This window comes from Aricia agestis, chromosome Z (genome assembly GCF_905147365.1).
Source record: "Aricia agestis chromosome Z, ilAriAges1.1, whole genome shotgun sequence".
Lineage (NCBI taxonomy): Eukaryota > Metazoa > Arthropoda > Insecta > Lepidoptera > Lycaenidae > Aricia > Aricia agestis.
Genome location: NC_056428.1, coordinates 39852792 through 39870701, shown reverse-complemented (window position 1 = coordinate 39870701; position 17910 = coordinate 39852792). Strand labels below are relative to the sequence as shown.

General features: G+C 37.0%; 1 protein-coding gene across 1 annotated transcript in view; it reads right to left on the bottom strand.

The window, feature by feature from the left end:
- Positions 1–2349: 2349 nt before the first annotated feature.
- Positions 2350–17910, bottom strand: part of LOC121739035 (L-galactose dehydrogenase-like) — a 70602-nt gene continuing 55041 nt past the window's right edge. Inside the window, exons 6-7 of the mRNA XM_042131350.1 lie at positions 12797–12969; positions 2350–2819 (exon numbers count right to left, since the gene is read on the bottom strand). Of these exons, the coding sequence (XP_041987284.1) occupies positions 2729–2819; positions 12797–12969 (264 nt within the window). The 3' untranslated portion in view covers positions 2350–2728. The remainder of the gene's footprint in view (positions 2820–12796; positions 12970–17910) is intronic.

Here is a 17910-nt window from a genome sequence, read left to right as displayed (position 1 = left end):
GTTATCATAAAGTTTTAAAAGATGTTAACAGATCTTAAATATTGTGCTAATATGATTGTCTACGAAAGACATTTATCTGGTTATAACTATAATATCAACTATAAATGGTTTTAAATAGTTTGTAAATTAGATTCTTTTACTCTTTTTTTGACTAGTTTTAGTTTGTGAACTGTACCTATTACCTACTCTACATTTTTCTAAATACTAAAAGTGTCCTTTTCATTTTAAGCCTTGATGTAATAATAATAGCAACAATGAAATTACTAGCTACACAATATAATTATTTTAAGTGTTTAGTTATTGGTATATTATAGTATAGTTATAGATAATAAAAATTTTTGCTGTTTATTATGCATTTAATTTAAACATACTTAGGTCCACTTACGCCAATCTGGGAAATTGCAAGTTCTGTAAAAGAGTCCTTTCTTCCTTCCTTTCTGTTATACAAGGATCTAGAGAGATTACATTTTTAAAATTAGTTTGGCGCTAGTGGACCTTAGTTTTGGTCTAATACCCAGTTAAAAAACCTAATTAAGTCGAAACCTCAGTAAAAGGATGTATAGTTCAGACGCATTTTTCAACAATTTATTATTATGAAATAGGAATAGGATATAAACTTACAATATTTATTATAATAAAAGCTAAAGAACTAACCTAACACAAATTAATAACTCCCACACTGGTTTCGGTGATGGTGGCCGGTTTCATTGAACCAGGCCAGTTACGCAGGAGTAATTTTATAGTGTCCAAGTGTGTGCGCAGTACACAAGAGCACTCTCTATTCCTTTTACTCTCATAACCCAGTGGGACGGAAGACCGACACGACTGGCGAGAGATCAGGCGCAGGACCGACTTTTTACATGCCCATCCGACGCATGGATCATCTTACTTGTCAGACAATCAGGTGATCAGCCTGCATTGTCCTAACCAAACTTGGAAATAACATGTTTCCAACGCGGGAATCGAACCCAAGACCTCCGAGTCAAGAGCCACGCTCTAAACCACTGGACAACGGAGGCGTTATTAACACAAATTACAAGAAGCTTAAGCAAGTCTAATAATAATAATATCTATGGACGCTTCACACCACGTCAGTCTGGCCCCGTGCTAAGTACCCAAAGGACTTGTGCTACTGGTACCAGACAACGGAAATATATTTAATACTTTTATACTATACATATATTTAAGATTTTTATTAGGTATATATGATACACATATTTAATACACATCCATGACCCAGGAACTTTGAAAACTTTTTGTTCCGTCGGCGGGATTCGAACCCGCGACCCCCGGCTTGAGCTACCAACAGCCCATCAACTGAGCCACAGAGGTCGTCATATAGTCAGAACATTAATATTATGTACAATCTACCATCGAGGAAATTAATTCCTAGGCAGTTGAAAGACCAACGTTATTTGGTTGGATCATGTCAATTCAATGTTAATTGTGATCTGTCGGCTGGGTTTGACATAACGCGACCAAACTACGTAGGTCCCCCATCTGCCTAGGAATCCACTTCTCTGATAGTATATAATTGTACATTATAGGAAATACTACATGTAGGATATCTATTATCTACGTCAGTTTTTGCTCGGGTAAGGTGTTTACTGTTATTGTTATTATCAACATTTTACAATATGTCATCCAAATTCAGATTTTAGGCACGCGCCAAAAAGCCTCGTAGAGATGTATCTAGTTTTATTTATGACTGTTAAATCCACCTCACCTGAACAAGAACCTCTACATTTAAGGATTAATAAACTCTCTGAAACTTCAACATTCAAGATTATATCCCTGTCTCAAATTGACCTGTATCGACCACATACCTGTAACAATACCCTGATACATTAAAACAGTCCACGAGACGTAAGCTAAACAATTATTTTCGACCAAACATAAGGTTTTCGGCCCTAAGTACACTCTTACTTTAAATACCTAATTAATAAACAAAAATCAAAACATAACTGTAACATGTTACGGATAATGATAATAATTGATCGACGTGGCTGTCTTTAGCAGATAACTTAAGCATAGGTTACACAGTGCGAGCAGCTAAAGTGACAGTAGGCAGGTACCTACTGTGCCTGTGTACCCGCACGAGAGCAGCTTGACTCACCTCCCTGGGTCACACCGTGCAAGCTGCTGACGTCCATGGGCGTAGCCACACTGGGGCAAGCTGGGGCGCTTGCCCCACCCTGGCTCTGACCTATAAGGTGCCTAACTAAACAAAAAAATATTTTTTTCAACTAACTACAATCATAATATCCGTACAGCTCGACAAGACTACGAACTTTAAATGAACGTGGCGAAAAAAGGGGAAATAACGCTGCCATCATACAAAAACGTCATTTTTCACAGTTCTCCTTTACCAGCAGCGCTCCCGCCGCTTTAGTAGGTTTACTGCTGCCCCACCCTGAGACCAAGCCTGGCTACGCCCATGCTGACGTCGCAGTAGACAGGTACTGCTATGGAGAATTCGCCTAGTCGAGTTGTATCTGTGGTTGGGGGAAGGCGCGTGTCAAAGTGAAAACAAAAATGTTGTAGTAGCGCGCACGGGGCAACCGAGCAACTGACCCTGCACTCGCACATGAAAGTAACTCGCATGATGCGGTCACACGGTGCAATAGCAGCTGCACCTCAGTGACTAGGCCTTGAGCTTACACCTCGTGGTCTGCAACATATTGAAGGGGACACAAACTATTTAAGAGATCAAGAAAATTACAAAGATTTACTCGGGTGTCTTCTGCAGTTTTTCCATTTCGGCCTTGTACGCGGGCAGTTCCACGTCGTCCCAGTGAAGGGTCACCTTGTCGAAAAATCTGGAAAATAAGGTTTGATTAAGGGGGCGACTAAAGCAAAATAAATGATTTTATACTTAATGCATTTTCGTACTTGATAATAAGCTACGAATTGTTTCATTTTTTAAACATAGATACTACATTATATTTGCGAGTGTCTGTCTGTCTCAGCGCAAATTGGCGGTTTCTTCCAGACGACCATATATTATCTTAAAATGTTCTCGATAGAAAAAAATCACAAAGATTCATCTTTTCACAAATATTTCATTTCTTTTCAAAACGGAGTATTGAACTGAGTCAATATCTTAATAAATAATAATATATTAAATTCTATTGTCGAGGGACTGGACTAGCGGATGTTTAAAATATTGTAATATTTATCGAGTTGATAAGAAATACTTAAATTAAAATCAAAAAACTTTTTGAAAAAAAGCTTTTAAGTACATAGGTATTTAAACATCTCAGAAGAAAGAAAATCTCCTTAAACACATTTTAACTAAGTATAAAGTTATAACTTTAACTAAATATGATACATATTGCCTTATAATAAAAGCTTGTCTTTAAAAAGTAACTTTCTAAAACCCGGCTAGATTCTACTTGACATGACATGACATAACATAACAAGACACGACATTACATGACACGACACGACACGACTGACGACACGACACGACTGACGACACGACACGTCACACGACACGACACGACACGACACAACACGTCACGACACGACACAACACGTCACGAGTCACGACACGACACGACACGACACGACACGACACGACACGACACGACACGACACGACACGACACGACACGACACGACACGACACGACACGACACGACACGACACGACACGACACGACACGACACGACACGACACGACACGACACGACACGACACGACACGACACGACACGACACGACACGACACGACACGACACGACACGACTCTCAATGAGCCCTTTCATTTGATACCCATATTAGTATTACAGAAGTTCATTAATCATTAACGGCCGTTAACAATATTTGATCTATCTCTGGTTTTGCCCTACTAGAGATAGGAATAGCTCTCATTAGACATTAGAGACATATATTTTATGTCAATTCAATGTTTTTAAGAAATATAATAAATAAAATTAGATGTAGAATGACATTTCATTAGTGTTCGAGTTTCTCTCAAAAAGCTCATTCATTTCTATAATGTAGGACTGCATACAAAGTAACTATTCCGCCATCTTGCATGGTCGGCCATATTGGATTAAGAGTGATGTCACTAGTATATCGTGTTTTCGATTCGATCGTCGCATTGTCATCCAAACTAAACGTGTAAATATATAAGTTAAATTGGGTTAAATAATATATTTCATATTTATTTACTTCAAAATTGTGTTGCAAAATTTCCCGAACTTACATACATACAGGCAACTTAAATAAAAGCTTCTAAAAACTAATTTGGCGCTGATTCCGCGTCGTCCTTTTTCACTTGGCATATGAAAGACGGGTGTGATCGTGTGAGTGTGAAGAGAGAAGGATGTTGTTTGATTTTTTGTTTTTTTCGCCCTTTTAGGTAAAATAAAAACGTAAAAGTTTTGTGAACTGCGTTGGAATATACCGCGAGAACCGTACATATTTTATCCATGGTAAAAACTATCCTCCCTCCGAATACGAGTGTCTCCATGATTTCATTTCAGTGTAGGTGTCGCAGCCGACTGGTTTAAATAGCCGTTCAATTAAACAGCTAGCCCTTTGACTGAACAACGCCATTCAATCACACGGCTATACATCGTTTAGCCGACTTGTTGACTACAACGTTCAACACTACAGCTAGTCGACGCTTAGCCAACTGGTTTAATGGCAAATTAACTAGGGCGACTATTAGCTTAATATGTAATTTGGGAGAATAGGAAATCTTTTTGTATTTTATTGAAAGATTATTCTCGGATTAAGTTTAATGCTATAAGTAAAAATAAAAAAAATCTGAGGTGTGTTTTGTGACGGTCGCCGGCTGCTGCCGCAGCACAGTCACAGTTCTAACCTAACCTACTTTTGGACTTTCTGGATTGTGTTTGTTTTTGTTATGGCGGGGGGCTGCGCCCCCCGAGCCCCCCTTTTATTTGACGACGGTCGCCGGCTGCTGCCGCTGCACGCTCGCTGCGCTCGCTCGGCTCCCTCTCTGTGTTGAGGTCTAAGTTCTAACCTAACCTAACCAACTTTTGGACTTTCTGGATTGTGTTTGTTTTTGTTTTGACGGGGGGCTGTGCCCCCCGAACCCCCCTTTCAGGCTGGCTGCGTCCATCCATTTCATAATCCCGTAGTTTCTCCTCGAATATTTGTTGAAATTTTGATTCACTCGTATGTGCCTCCACAATTTTTATCTATTTAAGAACACTTGTAACTTTTATTAACTACTTTATTTCCGAAAAACAACCACAAACACCAACAAACACCTGCTAGTTGACGCCATATTGTAAATAAAACGCACCTAGCGCCGCAGCGGTGCGCGGAGAACTACTTCAATTAGACGGCGGCTTTTGAATCAGCTGTAGTGTTGAACGTTTTGAGCGATTAAAATATTCAATATAAAAGCTAGACGTGTGATTGAATGGCGTTGTTCAGTCAAAGGGCTAGCTGTTTGATGGAACGGCTATTTAAGCCAGTCGGCTGCGACATAGGCATGAACATTGAATACTTAAGGACGCTATGACATTTTTTTACAAATTTCATCGATTTTCAGGTACCATTTTAAAGATAGGAGTCACCCTGCAAGGATATTTTGGTTTCAAATGAAAGATAATATTATATTCATCTCCACGTCTATACCATAAAAAATTTATAGCCGCATACAAAATTTTCACATAAATACGTTTTAACCATCATAATAATCACAAAAGATTTTAAAAAACCCGGCCAAGTGCGAGTTGGACTCGCCCATGAAGGGTTCCGCAGCAACAAGGTTTATTTTTTATGAAATTAAAAGGTTTTGATTAATTTTTATGTTTCAGTTTATTTAATTAAAGTTAATTTAAGGTTAACCATTTATGACGTTTAAAAAAAACTACTAGGTGGCTAGATCTCGTTCAAACCAATTTTCGTTGGTAGTTTTTATAGTAATGTATATCATATATTTTTTTAGACTTATCATGTCCCTACTTTAGAAGTTAGAGGGGGAGGGGGGGACACACACATTTTACCACTTTGGAAGAATCTCCCTCGCAAACTATTCAGGTTATAGTAGAAACTTCAATATGATTTTTGAAGACCTATCCATATAGATACACGCATAGGTTAGATGAAAAAAATTTTTTTTGTTGGTTTAAGGTTTACCATTTATGACGTATAAAAAAACTACTTGCTAGATTTCGTTCAAACCAGTTTTCGTTGGTAGTTTTTATAGTAATGTACATCATATATTTTTAACCGACTTCCGAAAAACGAGGAGGTTATACATAATATATTCGGCTGTGGATATATATATATATATATTTATTTTTTATCATGATGCATGGGCATGATATGTCTAAAAAATAAATGATGTATATTACTATAAAAACTACCAACGAAAATTGGTTTGAACGAAATCTAGCAAGTTGTAGTTTTTTTTTATACGTCATAAATGGTAAACCTTAAACCAACAAAATATTTTTTTTTCATCTAGCCTACTTTAGAAATTAGAGGGGGGGGGGGGGACACAAATTTTACCACTTTGGAAGAGTCTCTCTCGCAAACTATTCAGGTTAGAAAAAAATTATATCAGGAACCTCAATATGATTTTTCAAGACCTATCCATAGATACCAGGGATGTTGCGGATCCCGATTTTTTCACATCCGCGGATGCGAATGCGGATGCGGATTTTAAGAGGTTCACATCCGCGGATGCGGATGCGGATGTTCGGATCCTACATAAATATAGGTTATAAAATGAAAAAGTATTATTTTAATGTGTTACCAATGATGAAATACTCAAAGCAGATATGTTAATACCGCGCGCGTTGTGAAGATTCAAATACGGCCCAATTGGGCCGTCCTGTTGTTTAGTCTGCATCGAGCGCAGTCACGAACGTGCCGCGTCTTGTCTTACCTAAATAAATTGAAAATGACGCCGTGCGCGTTTCGAAAATGTACCAATTATGACTCAAAAAAAAAACAAAACACATGGAATCTCTTACCACATGTCTTGATTGCAATAAATACCTCGATTATTTACATTTTCAATAATTTTTTCGAACAACCTGGAAAAAATCGAATTTTCGTCATAGCTCAGGCAAAGAAAGAGACAGTGATACGATTCGACGTTTAAAAATAGAACTGTCTCTTTTATGTAAATGGTTTTTCGTATCTTTTGTTTGTTTGTTTGTTCGTACCTGTCAAATTTGTCAATGTTTGCAATTTTGAATTTGAAAATTGTTAGGAAGAGATTTAAGCCGGAAAATAGTATGGATATAACAGATCTGTATAAGTAGAATATCATTGTGTGTTACAAAATAATAGTACAGGTTAAATTTTTTGATTAATATCTAGCTAATTTTTCATGAGTCGCTTCATTTTGAAACTCATTTTAAATAGAACAATCCATATTTTAGTACCTTCAAATCGAAATATTAAATCATATTTATCTCTGTTAGCTACCACTTTCGCAGAGGAAATTGTTGTTCGTTTTATCAATATGAAGCTGCTTAGGAAAAATTACCTTGATAGTAATAAGAAAATTGTTCTGAACTGAACTGAACCTGTACTATAATAATACTTTTGTATTAAAGAGATAATAATTTGTAAATGAAAATAACATTAATTATGTAATTTTCACTTACAAATTATTGTAAATGAAAATTATTGTATTAACCTCTACTACTTTTTTGTTAGTAAGTACACGAAGTTATAAATAGGAGCATAAAGCATTATACTTAAATTATTAAATAGTAATAACTAGCGACCCGCCCCAGCATCGCACGGGTATAAAAGACTTTATATTTTTACCACAGAAAAAAATATTAAAATCGATAGCCTATGATCCTTCACGTGGTCTACTTCTTATCTGTGCCAAATAACACAAAAATTGCTCCAGTAGTTCGTGAGATAAGCCCTTTCAAATAATTTCCCCCGTTTTTTCCACATTTTACTATTAGTCTTAGCATGATAAAATATAGCCTTCCTGAATAAATGGGCTATCTAACACTGAAATAAGTTTTCAAATAGGACCAGTAGTTCCTGACATTAGCGCGTTCAAGTTAGCCCGTTCAAATAATTTTCCCCGTTTTTTTCCACATATTTCTCTATTAGTCTTAGTGTGATAAAATATAGCCTATAGCCTTCTTCGATAAATGGGCTATCTAACACTGAAAAAATCGTCAAAGTCCGTTGCGTGGTTTTACAGATTAAAGGGACACGAGGGAAAAATAGATGCCGCTATTTATTAAGTATGAAGCACAAACATAAACGTAGTAATTAATTTATACAAGACAATTGATGCACCACAATAAACGCGTCGGATCCTGTGACCGTTTTTAGGGTTCCGTAATCCACAAGGAACCCTTATATTTTTGGTCTATCTGTCCGTCTGTCTGTTTCTCCGCGGTTTAGCTCAGAGAATAGCCTACAAAGCCGAAATTAGGCATGAATGCACATACATATAAACGATGTCGACAAAATGGTATTTAAAACCTTTAAAAAAATTATGGGACCTCCCTTCCACATCAAGCGGAGATAATTCTTTTTACTTCGCGTCCACTCCACCGTGTGTGGTATCATTCGATAGTATTTTTTTTAAATATTACGAGTATTCCAAGATCATTTTCCGATTTCGGGATCCATTTGTGAAATATGTAAAGTTTTAAAGTGAAAGAAAACGATAGTGTCCTTCTACCAGCTATTAGCTAAACGGTTGATTCTGAAAAATATGTGGAAAAATGCAAGGGAGTAGGAAATACGCAAAAAAGAAAATTATCACGGCTAAGAAGACTTCATAAGTTATTGAGAAGTACAAAGGAATTTTCGTTCAAATTCCTTTTAATGTAACTGAGATGATGTTGTTAGTAGTGTAAAACATGTTATAATTGTACATTCATTGACGATACAAAACCTATCAAAAACGGAACCCTCTATTGTGCGTGGCCGATACGCTCTTGGCCGGATTTTTCGCTCCTATTGGTCATTTGTCACGCGCAAACTGCACGCGCCATTCACAGACCCCGCCGCTTTTTTTTCTTGTCGCAACTCGTATGACATTCGCATCCGCATAAAATCCGCATTGATTTAATGCGGATGCGGATGTCCAAATCTATGCGGATGCTCCGCCTTTACGGATGCGGATGCGGATATTCGCAACATCCCTGATAGATACCCCACACGCATAGCTTAAATGAAAAAAAAAATGTTTCAGTTGTACCTAAACTTTTTAATAATTTTTCTATTTTTGTATCAAAATCTTAATGCGGTTCACAGACTACAGTCTACATCTACTTACCAAGTTTCAATAGTATAGCTCTTATAGTTTCGGAGAAAAGTGGCTGTGACATACGGACGGCCACCATACATTCCCACGACTGTATCTCCTGTGTCACCAGGATCGACAGCGGTATCCAACCACGGAAACCCTTTGATATGATCTCAGGGAGCCCGAAGGACATGCTCAAACTGGTTTGGGACCCGCAACGAAATTAATCAGAAGAAAATAGAAGTATGAAGAATTGTAATTCCTCTTTCTATTCAAAGCGGAGACAGCAAAAAGTTGCAGTGACCGAATGTCAAATAACTTAGGGGAAGCATCACGAAAGTAAAGTATATATATCGAGCTGTAATTTTGGGAACACTTATTTTTCACCGTGATTTCTTTATTTTATTAACAAAATTCGCTAATCTTTGACCTTGTCATCATCCCTATTGTGACAAAAACACTTGAAGGCACGGAAGTATCGCGATATCTCATATCACCATACTACATGTCGCATACTACAGAGTACGGGGTCTACATGCGACATTACATTTGCACTGTAGCATTGTAGTTCTTTCGTCTTGGCAGAAAAAACTCTCCCAGAGAATATGATGAGTGGTTTATTCAAACATACTGCAGCCTTCCGTCGAGCACATATTCTACCTATGATGCGATGCGCGGAACCCTTAGCGCATCGCAGCCATTCTGACAATTTTATCTCTACGACTTTATTATAATACTAGCTGTTGCCCGCGACTTCGTCGGCGACAATATTGAAAAAAGTAAAATATAACCTCCTCCTTCTTGGAAGTCAGTTAAAAAGTAGCCTAAGTTACACCTTACTACATCAGCTATCTACCAAAAAAAGTCCCGGCAAAATAGCTCCAGCCGTTTCAGAGATTAGCCGGAACAAACAGACAGACGGACATACAGACAAACATTGTAAAAAAATGTTGTTTTGGTGTATGTATCGTATATAGATTCAGATGCATGTAGTAAAAAACGGTTCTTTCAATATTACAAACAGACACTCCAATTTTATTTATATGTATGTATGTATGTATGTATAGAGTATAGATGTATAGATACATAGATAGATAGATGTACAAAATTTTTATCTCTACGATTTTATTATATGTAAGTATAGATAGATAAAAATAAATAACATTTCCATTTATAAGAAAAATAAGAAACGCTCTCAAATTTCTTTATACATTTACGCCCTATCAAGAACGCGGCGAGCGTCGTAACCGCCACTGTACAAGGCGCGCTGATATTGAATGTTATTATAATGTCTTTAACGTCGATATTCGTACTGACCTGCTAATTTTTGTCATAATTGTTGTGATAGCGTCCTTAATCGATAGAAACATATTTTATAACACTAGGGGCCCATCTATAAAGTACGTCACACGATTTTTATGATTTTTAGACATTGCCCCCGCCCCCCACCTCAATATTTAAAATTTCGCTAAGTATTATTATTTTTGTAATTTAAAATATGATTGCACAAAATTTAGGAATTTTGTATGTGACATACTTACTTACTTTATGGATGAACTAATTAAACCCTACGGCTCTCCGCATGAGTAGGTACATATTAGGATAGGTACCTCCTTATACGAATATTCCAAAGCTTTCAAAACTACTTACTACAAAAAACTATCCTGTATGTTTAGCATAAAACTGAAATAAACATAGATGTTATTTGTTGTCGATGGATAGCTAACATCAGGGCACGATCTAGCTAGGTATCTAGCCGTTCCGGGCAAAGGTAAGTAGTAGGTATAGTCTGTCAAAAAAGTGAAGAAATTAAAAAGTGGCAACATCGTAGTGTCATCCCTTTTTTCTTAGATTGATTTGAAAGGGATGACACTACGATGTTGCCACTTTTTAATTTCTTCACTTTTTTGACAGACTATAGGCACTGTATACAGAAAACCATGTTAAGTCACTCATGAGCTAGTTATTATGGGGGTAGTGGGGGGGGGGGCCTTAGAGTAAAATACTTGAATATTTCCAATATAACATAGGGTTGCCAACCTAAAATTTAACAAACCAGGTTTGAAGTTACAAAATCCAGGAACATTTCGCCCAAAAACTGGACACAAGACTCGCAATAGTAGAATTATTTTAAAATTGGATAATTTGTAGTGAACACAGAAACTATCCAGGACGTCCCAGGACACTAAGAAAACTAGGACAAGTCCTGGGAAAACAGGACGGTTGGCAACACTAATATAACCAGAAGTGGGTTGGAATGTAAAATTCTCAAACTTGGGTGGTGGACCGTGGACGGTGGATGGCTAATCGCTCTGGGCAAATGCCCGGCTTGCCCCCCTTAGATCGGGCCCTGGCTATCCTCACAAGTCACGAATCTTTGTTTCAATTATCAGAAAATGGTATGAGATAAAGCAATGGTTTTCAACCTTTAACTGACGCGACCCCCGTGGTGTTAAAAAATATTACGCGACCTAGCCTAACCCACCTTTGATATTTTATCATGCATGTATAGTCTGTCAAAAATTTAAGAAATTAAAAAGTGGCAACATCGCTGTGTCATCCCTTTTTTCTTAGATTGATTTGAAAGGCACTACGATGTTGCCACTTTTTAATTTCTTCACTTTTTGACATACTATAAGTTAAGGATACCTAATACCTGCTGTTAAATTTCTGCTACTTAATATATACAAGATGCTAGTGTAAACACCGTTATCCTTGAAACCACCACGAGCTCGTCAAAATGAACAACTTTTTCTATGAGAACAATGCTGGGAACTCAAAAAATGCGTCTTCATACGGATGCCCGGATCGGCAATTTGTATGGGTATGCCGATCCGGGCATCCGTATGAAGACGGCAATTTTTTTTGAGTTCCCAGCATTGTTCTCATAGAAAAAGTTGTTCATTTTGACGGGCTCATTTTATGGTTTGAAACCATCGGATAACGGTGTTTACACTAACACACTGTATACATATAATAATTATTTAATGTTTTATCTTTATAACATAATATTAATACGCGAACGAAAAACTTTGTAACCCTTTTTACGAAAAATGGGGAAACGTAGGTGCATGAAATTTTGCACAGTTATAGTTTATATTGTGAAGGAGTGCATCGAACTAATATATTCAATATTTTGAAATTATGCTTTTATCATACATTTTTTTAACAAATAAAACATTACACACACTACAAGACACACACATGAGAAATGACAGATATTTAAGTGACAAGCCTATGCATACGAACTAGACTCTTTTATTTATGGTTAAAGTCTGTTGACAACAATTTGACAAATTTAAAATGGATTATAGTTTTTTATGGATAATATTTTTTATTGAAATATAGGTACTCGTAGTAGTCCTAATGTCATTGAAACTAAGGTCGAATTTCGACCATTGGACGATCTCTAGTATTAATAATTGTTTTTGCTCAAATAGTTTTCTCGATCTCTGGCGACCAGAATCTTGGCCCCCAGGGGGTCGCGACCTACAGGTTGAAGAACACTGAGATAGAGTGTCTGGTTAGTGGTAACCACAGTGGTCACCGACACACCCAGGTACTCACCGAACTTGTATCTCTTGCAGCACATTCTTCTCCACATCGGTCAGTCCCTTGTCCAGCACATCCAGGGTATCAAGTAGCTGCTCCACGTTGTAGAACCCACAGATGTTGGTGTCTATGTCGGGCTGGTTGAGAGAGAACCAGGTGGCGATGCGGGCCAGTTCCACGTCCTTTGACTAAAATGGATGGAAGAGGAAGTAATCAGAATTGCGAACAAAGGAAACCAATTAAATTGATCGCCGATCAAAAGTATGGAATTGTCATACCTAAGCGTTCGATAAACCAAAGTCGACATTCGACGCATATTATGTCAATTTTATCGGCGATCTATAAAGAAGCGATAAAACGTCTTGGCTTAGGGTTCAGGTACAACATTATTAAAGGGGATTCTTCTTCCTACTTACCTAGGTTTTGGTTTAAAGATATTTATTCTCATTAAGACTTACAATATGTCACTTACATGAGAACAAAAAGTTATAAGAATAAAACTCTGTCACTATGGCATAAAAGGCACAGCACTCGCCCTCCTAAAATTGTACTTGTCAAATAGAACTCAGAGGGTTGAGATAAATGGTAAAAAATCTGCTGGTGCAAAAATTGAAATGGGGGTCCCACAGGGGTCTATATTAGGACCCTCCCTGTTTCTTATTTATATAAATGACCTGCCATTCTTAATTAAAGATAAACATGGGATAGTATTATTTGCTGATGATACATCTCTTACATTCAATATCAAACGGCTTAATGCGTGTTTTGACGAAGTAAATGATGCTCTCTCAAAGATTGTACATTGGTTTAGCGTTAATAATCTTTTACTTAATAGTAAAAAAACAAAATGTATTAAATTCAAATTGCCCAATGTAAGACAAACGGAAACCAATGTGCTTTTAAATGGTGATGTTATGGAGCTAGTGGATACAGCTGTATTTTTAGGTATTACACTAGACTCCAAGCTTCAGTGGGGCCCTCATATTGCTGGGTTGGCCGACAGACTCAGTTCAGCAGCATATGCAGTAAGTAAGATTAGACAATTTTCAGATGAAACAACAGCACGTCTAGTGTATTTTAGTTACTTTCATAGTATTATGTCCTACGGCATTTTGCTGTGGGGCAATGCTGCAGATATAAATACAATTTTTGTGCTGCAGAAGCGAGCTGCGCGGGCAATCTACAAGTTGGCCCGTAATACTTCACTTAGAGAAAAATTTAAGGAAACTGGAATCTTAACTGTTGCTTCTCAATATGTCCTATCAAATGTATTATATGTTAAAAAGAATATATATCAATTCATGAAAAAATGTGATACCCATGGGAGAAATACTCGTAATAAACATAAGCTTGAAATTCCGGTGACTAGACTTACTAAAGTCAAAAATTCTTTTAAAGGTCAATGTATACGCCTGTATAATAAGATCCCGGAAATCGTTTAAAATCTCTCAATTAATAGATTTAAAAAAGTTGTTAAAGAACGTTTGTGTACCAAAGCGTACTATAAAGTTACTGATTTCATGAATGATAGTACACCATTGGAATAAGGTCGCCCCTTGCAGAGCTGTTTCATTATAATATGTATAATAATTGTACACTCGTTGTATTTTATTTAGTCATAATGACACTGCAATTTTATAATATATTTTTGTAATTTTCCATCTTTTTAGAAAAAGATGGCCCCGTGCGAGTTTCTTACGCCGGTTCTTCTCGCCGGGTTAGTTCCCGAACCGGTGGTAGGCATCTGTGTAGCCCCGATGTTCAGAGAATATTTGAAAAAATTTATTCTGAATAAAAAAATTGAGTTTGAGTTTTTTTTTTTAATATTGTTACGGTACATGGTATACGGACACGTGGTGCCACCTAGCGACAAACCAGCGAAACTTACCGAGACAGCACAGTCAACATAAATCCCTACACAATACTAGATGGCATGAGGTGCGCAAGTACATACTCGAACCTTCTAGAAAAGTCCAACATTTTGTTTACGTGTTTACCGGTTTATTTTGTTTACGTGTTTACGTGTTTAGTTGTTTACTTTTATTGTGGTACATGCTCGAGCCTCCTAGAAAGTTCCCACGGTTGTTTACTTGTTTACGTGAATCGGGAACTTTCTGGAATCCGTCTCGCCATATAAAAAGCCGCAGGCAGGCCCGGCAGTTCAGTTCGGTTCGAGCGATCATCAAGGCGATTTCGGAGTGACCAATAGTGAGTGAACCAGTGAAACCTGCGACTCGGCTACGACCTAGGACAGTGATAGTGCTTAGTGATTGGACCTAGTGATTAGTGTTTGGACTTAGTGCTAAGTGGTGTGACCTAGTGTGTGCTTGTGTGACCTAGACTTAGTGTTTAGTGCAGTGTTAATAAAGTCTTCAAGAGAATCACCAGGTCTTTCTCTCCAAATCCTCGAACCCTAGCACGTAACAATATGTTGCGTTCGTCAGTTAGCATTTCGCAACTAAATAATATTCACTCAGTGTTTAATTTAATATTTATAATTGATAAAAGAGATTTTAGATATTCTACCCTTTCCAAACACTGAATTATTTGGTAAAGGCAATTTCTTGCCTTTACCAAACAAGTCAGTGTACCCTGATCTATATGATATTTTCGATTATATGATTTTGGAGCCGGATTTTAAAAACATTGAGTGAATTTACATTTCGTATGTTAGAAGGTATTTTATTATACAACTGTGCTCCTTCAAATGTAATATTTTTTTCCATAATTTGTGCGTGTTTTTGGTAGCAACTAGAAGACTGGCACGTCGGTTACTACGTTTGCTTACAGTAAGTACGTTTGCTTACAGTAAGTACGTTTGCTTACGGTAAGCTTTACGGTAAGTAAAATCCTGTACTTTTTTATTGAGACATTTCCATATATTACGGTACGTAAGTTTGCTTTCGGTAAGTAAAATTAAGATCCGTCTGTACTTTTTTATTGAGACATTTCCATATAAAAATACAAGTTGTAAATGTATATAATTGTCGAATGTTCATTATTTTTGTGTCACTATAGATTTTTTTAGTAGCAGTAAGTCGTTGTAGTGAAAATAACATTTTAATGATTTTATTTTGCAGGATCTGAATGTCTGACATTTGTTTTGTCTGAGCTTCCCCATATTTCGATTAAATACAAGATGTGTGTCTTAATTTGTGTGGTATAACTTGAGCGATGTTACGTAGGGAGCCAAGGAGCGATGAGATGAGAGTCTCAATCTAATATGCTCAATATGGTTGTTCCACGATAGAGCATTGTCTATCCATAGGCCTAAATATTTTTCACATGATTTTTGTTCCAGAGTAACATTATTGATTGATAGCGGCTGGTGTGATTGTATTATTTTATTCTTTGCTTTAAAAATCATGTAACAACTTTTTGCAACATTAATGGTAAGTAGATTTTCTCGAAACCATGATTGAAGAGCATCTAGATCTGATTGAGCTTTTCTAATGATATCTTGAATAGAGGATCCAAAATAAAAAAGGCAGGTATCATCTGCATATAGAGTAAGTAGACCATGTAGTCCTATTTTACAGATATTATTTATAAGGAAGAACAACGGGCCTAATATTGACCCTTGAGGGACTCCACACGTAATTGGTTCAATATTACTTTCAACTTCATTTATTTTTACAATTTGTATTCGATTTTGTAAGTATGATTCCAAAATTTTGAGAGCGCGACCCGTAATATTTAGGGACTTTAATTTTTCCACGTTTATGGCTTACGGTGTCGAATGCCTTTTTGAGGTCAATAAATATACCAACAATTATCATTAATATTTATCATTAATATTGTATTTTATTTTAGTGATAAGGTCTGCTGTTGCTGTTGGTGCCGGGTTGGGGATATCTGATCTAACTTGTGCTTATTGAGTATTTCTAATGCGTTGTGATTATTACTAGTGCATGTCGCTTTTCGTTTTTTGTCAGACCCAGCGTAGACCCCGTCGAGTCTCACGTGGACCCCTGGTGATCCACTTGGACCACTTTGGGGATTACTGTACTAGAGTCAGACTATACACTTAGGTACATATTTTTAATATGTATTGCTATGTATATCGCTGTGCGTAATGGACAAATGGAATAAAGCAGCCCGCTCTACATATCAAAACTGAAAGCGAACCATTTTTTTAAGTGTCATGAAGTAACGATTTCTAAAATCAGCGGGTAGGCTAAAAAAACTCGCGTGTTGGTTCACCGCAAACATTTTCCGGACTTTGATCAACACGAGGTTTCGACGTCCAAACTTTACACTTCATAGTTTACATTTTACACGCTCTGTTTTTTCTCTTTTAACGCTTTTTAACCCTGGGCTGTATAATGTATTTAGTATATTGTAACGGAATCTTTGAGCACGATTTTTAGGGTTCCGTACCCAAAGCGTAAAAACGGGACCCTATTATTAAAACTTCGATGTCTGTCTGTCCGCCTGTGTCCAGGCTGTATCTCAAGAACGGCTATAGCTAGGTTTCTGAAATTTTTACAGATTGTGTATAATATCTGTTGCCGCTGCTTATACCGCTACATGGATTTTGATGATATTTGGTATGCAGATACGTTATGTATCGGAAAAGTACAGAGAGTTCCCGCTTCTTCTTCCCTTCCCGCGCTTCCCGCAGAGTGCTCTTATGTATCGCGCACACATTTGGGCACTATAAAATGACTCCTGCGTAACTGGCCTGGTTTCATTGAAACCAGAGTGCTCTTGTGTATTGCGCATACACTTGGGCACTATAAAAATTACTCCTGCGTAACTGGCCTAGTTTCATTGAAACCAGAGTGCTCTTGTGTATTGCGCACACACTTCGGCACTATGATATTACTCCTGCGTAACTGGCCTGGCTTTATTAAAACCGGCCACCGCCCCGAAATCAGTGTGGGAGTTTTTTTATTTATTATAATTACCAGCATTGGATATTGGGCATAATTATTGAAATACTCGTTAGTCTAATTAAATTATTAATCTAATTGCAAACTAAAATAATTAGAAAACATTTTATACATATTATTATTAATCAACTTACGGGTAATTTCAGATGCACAATTACTTCATCAATCTGATTAATTTGTAATCTGATTAAAATTACTAATTACTTTTTGCCCAACTCTGCACGTGATAAACTA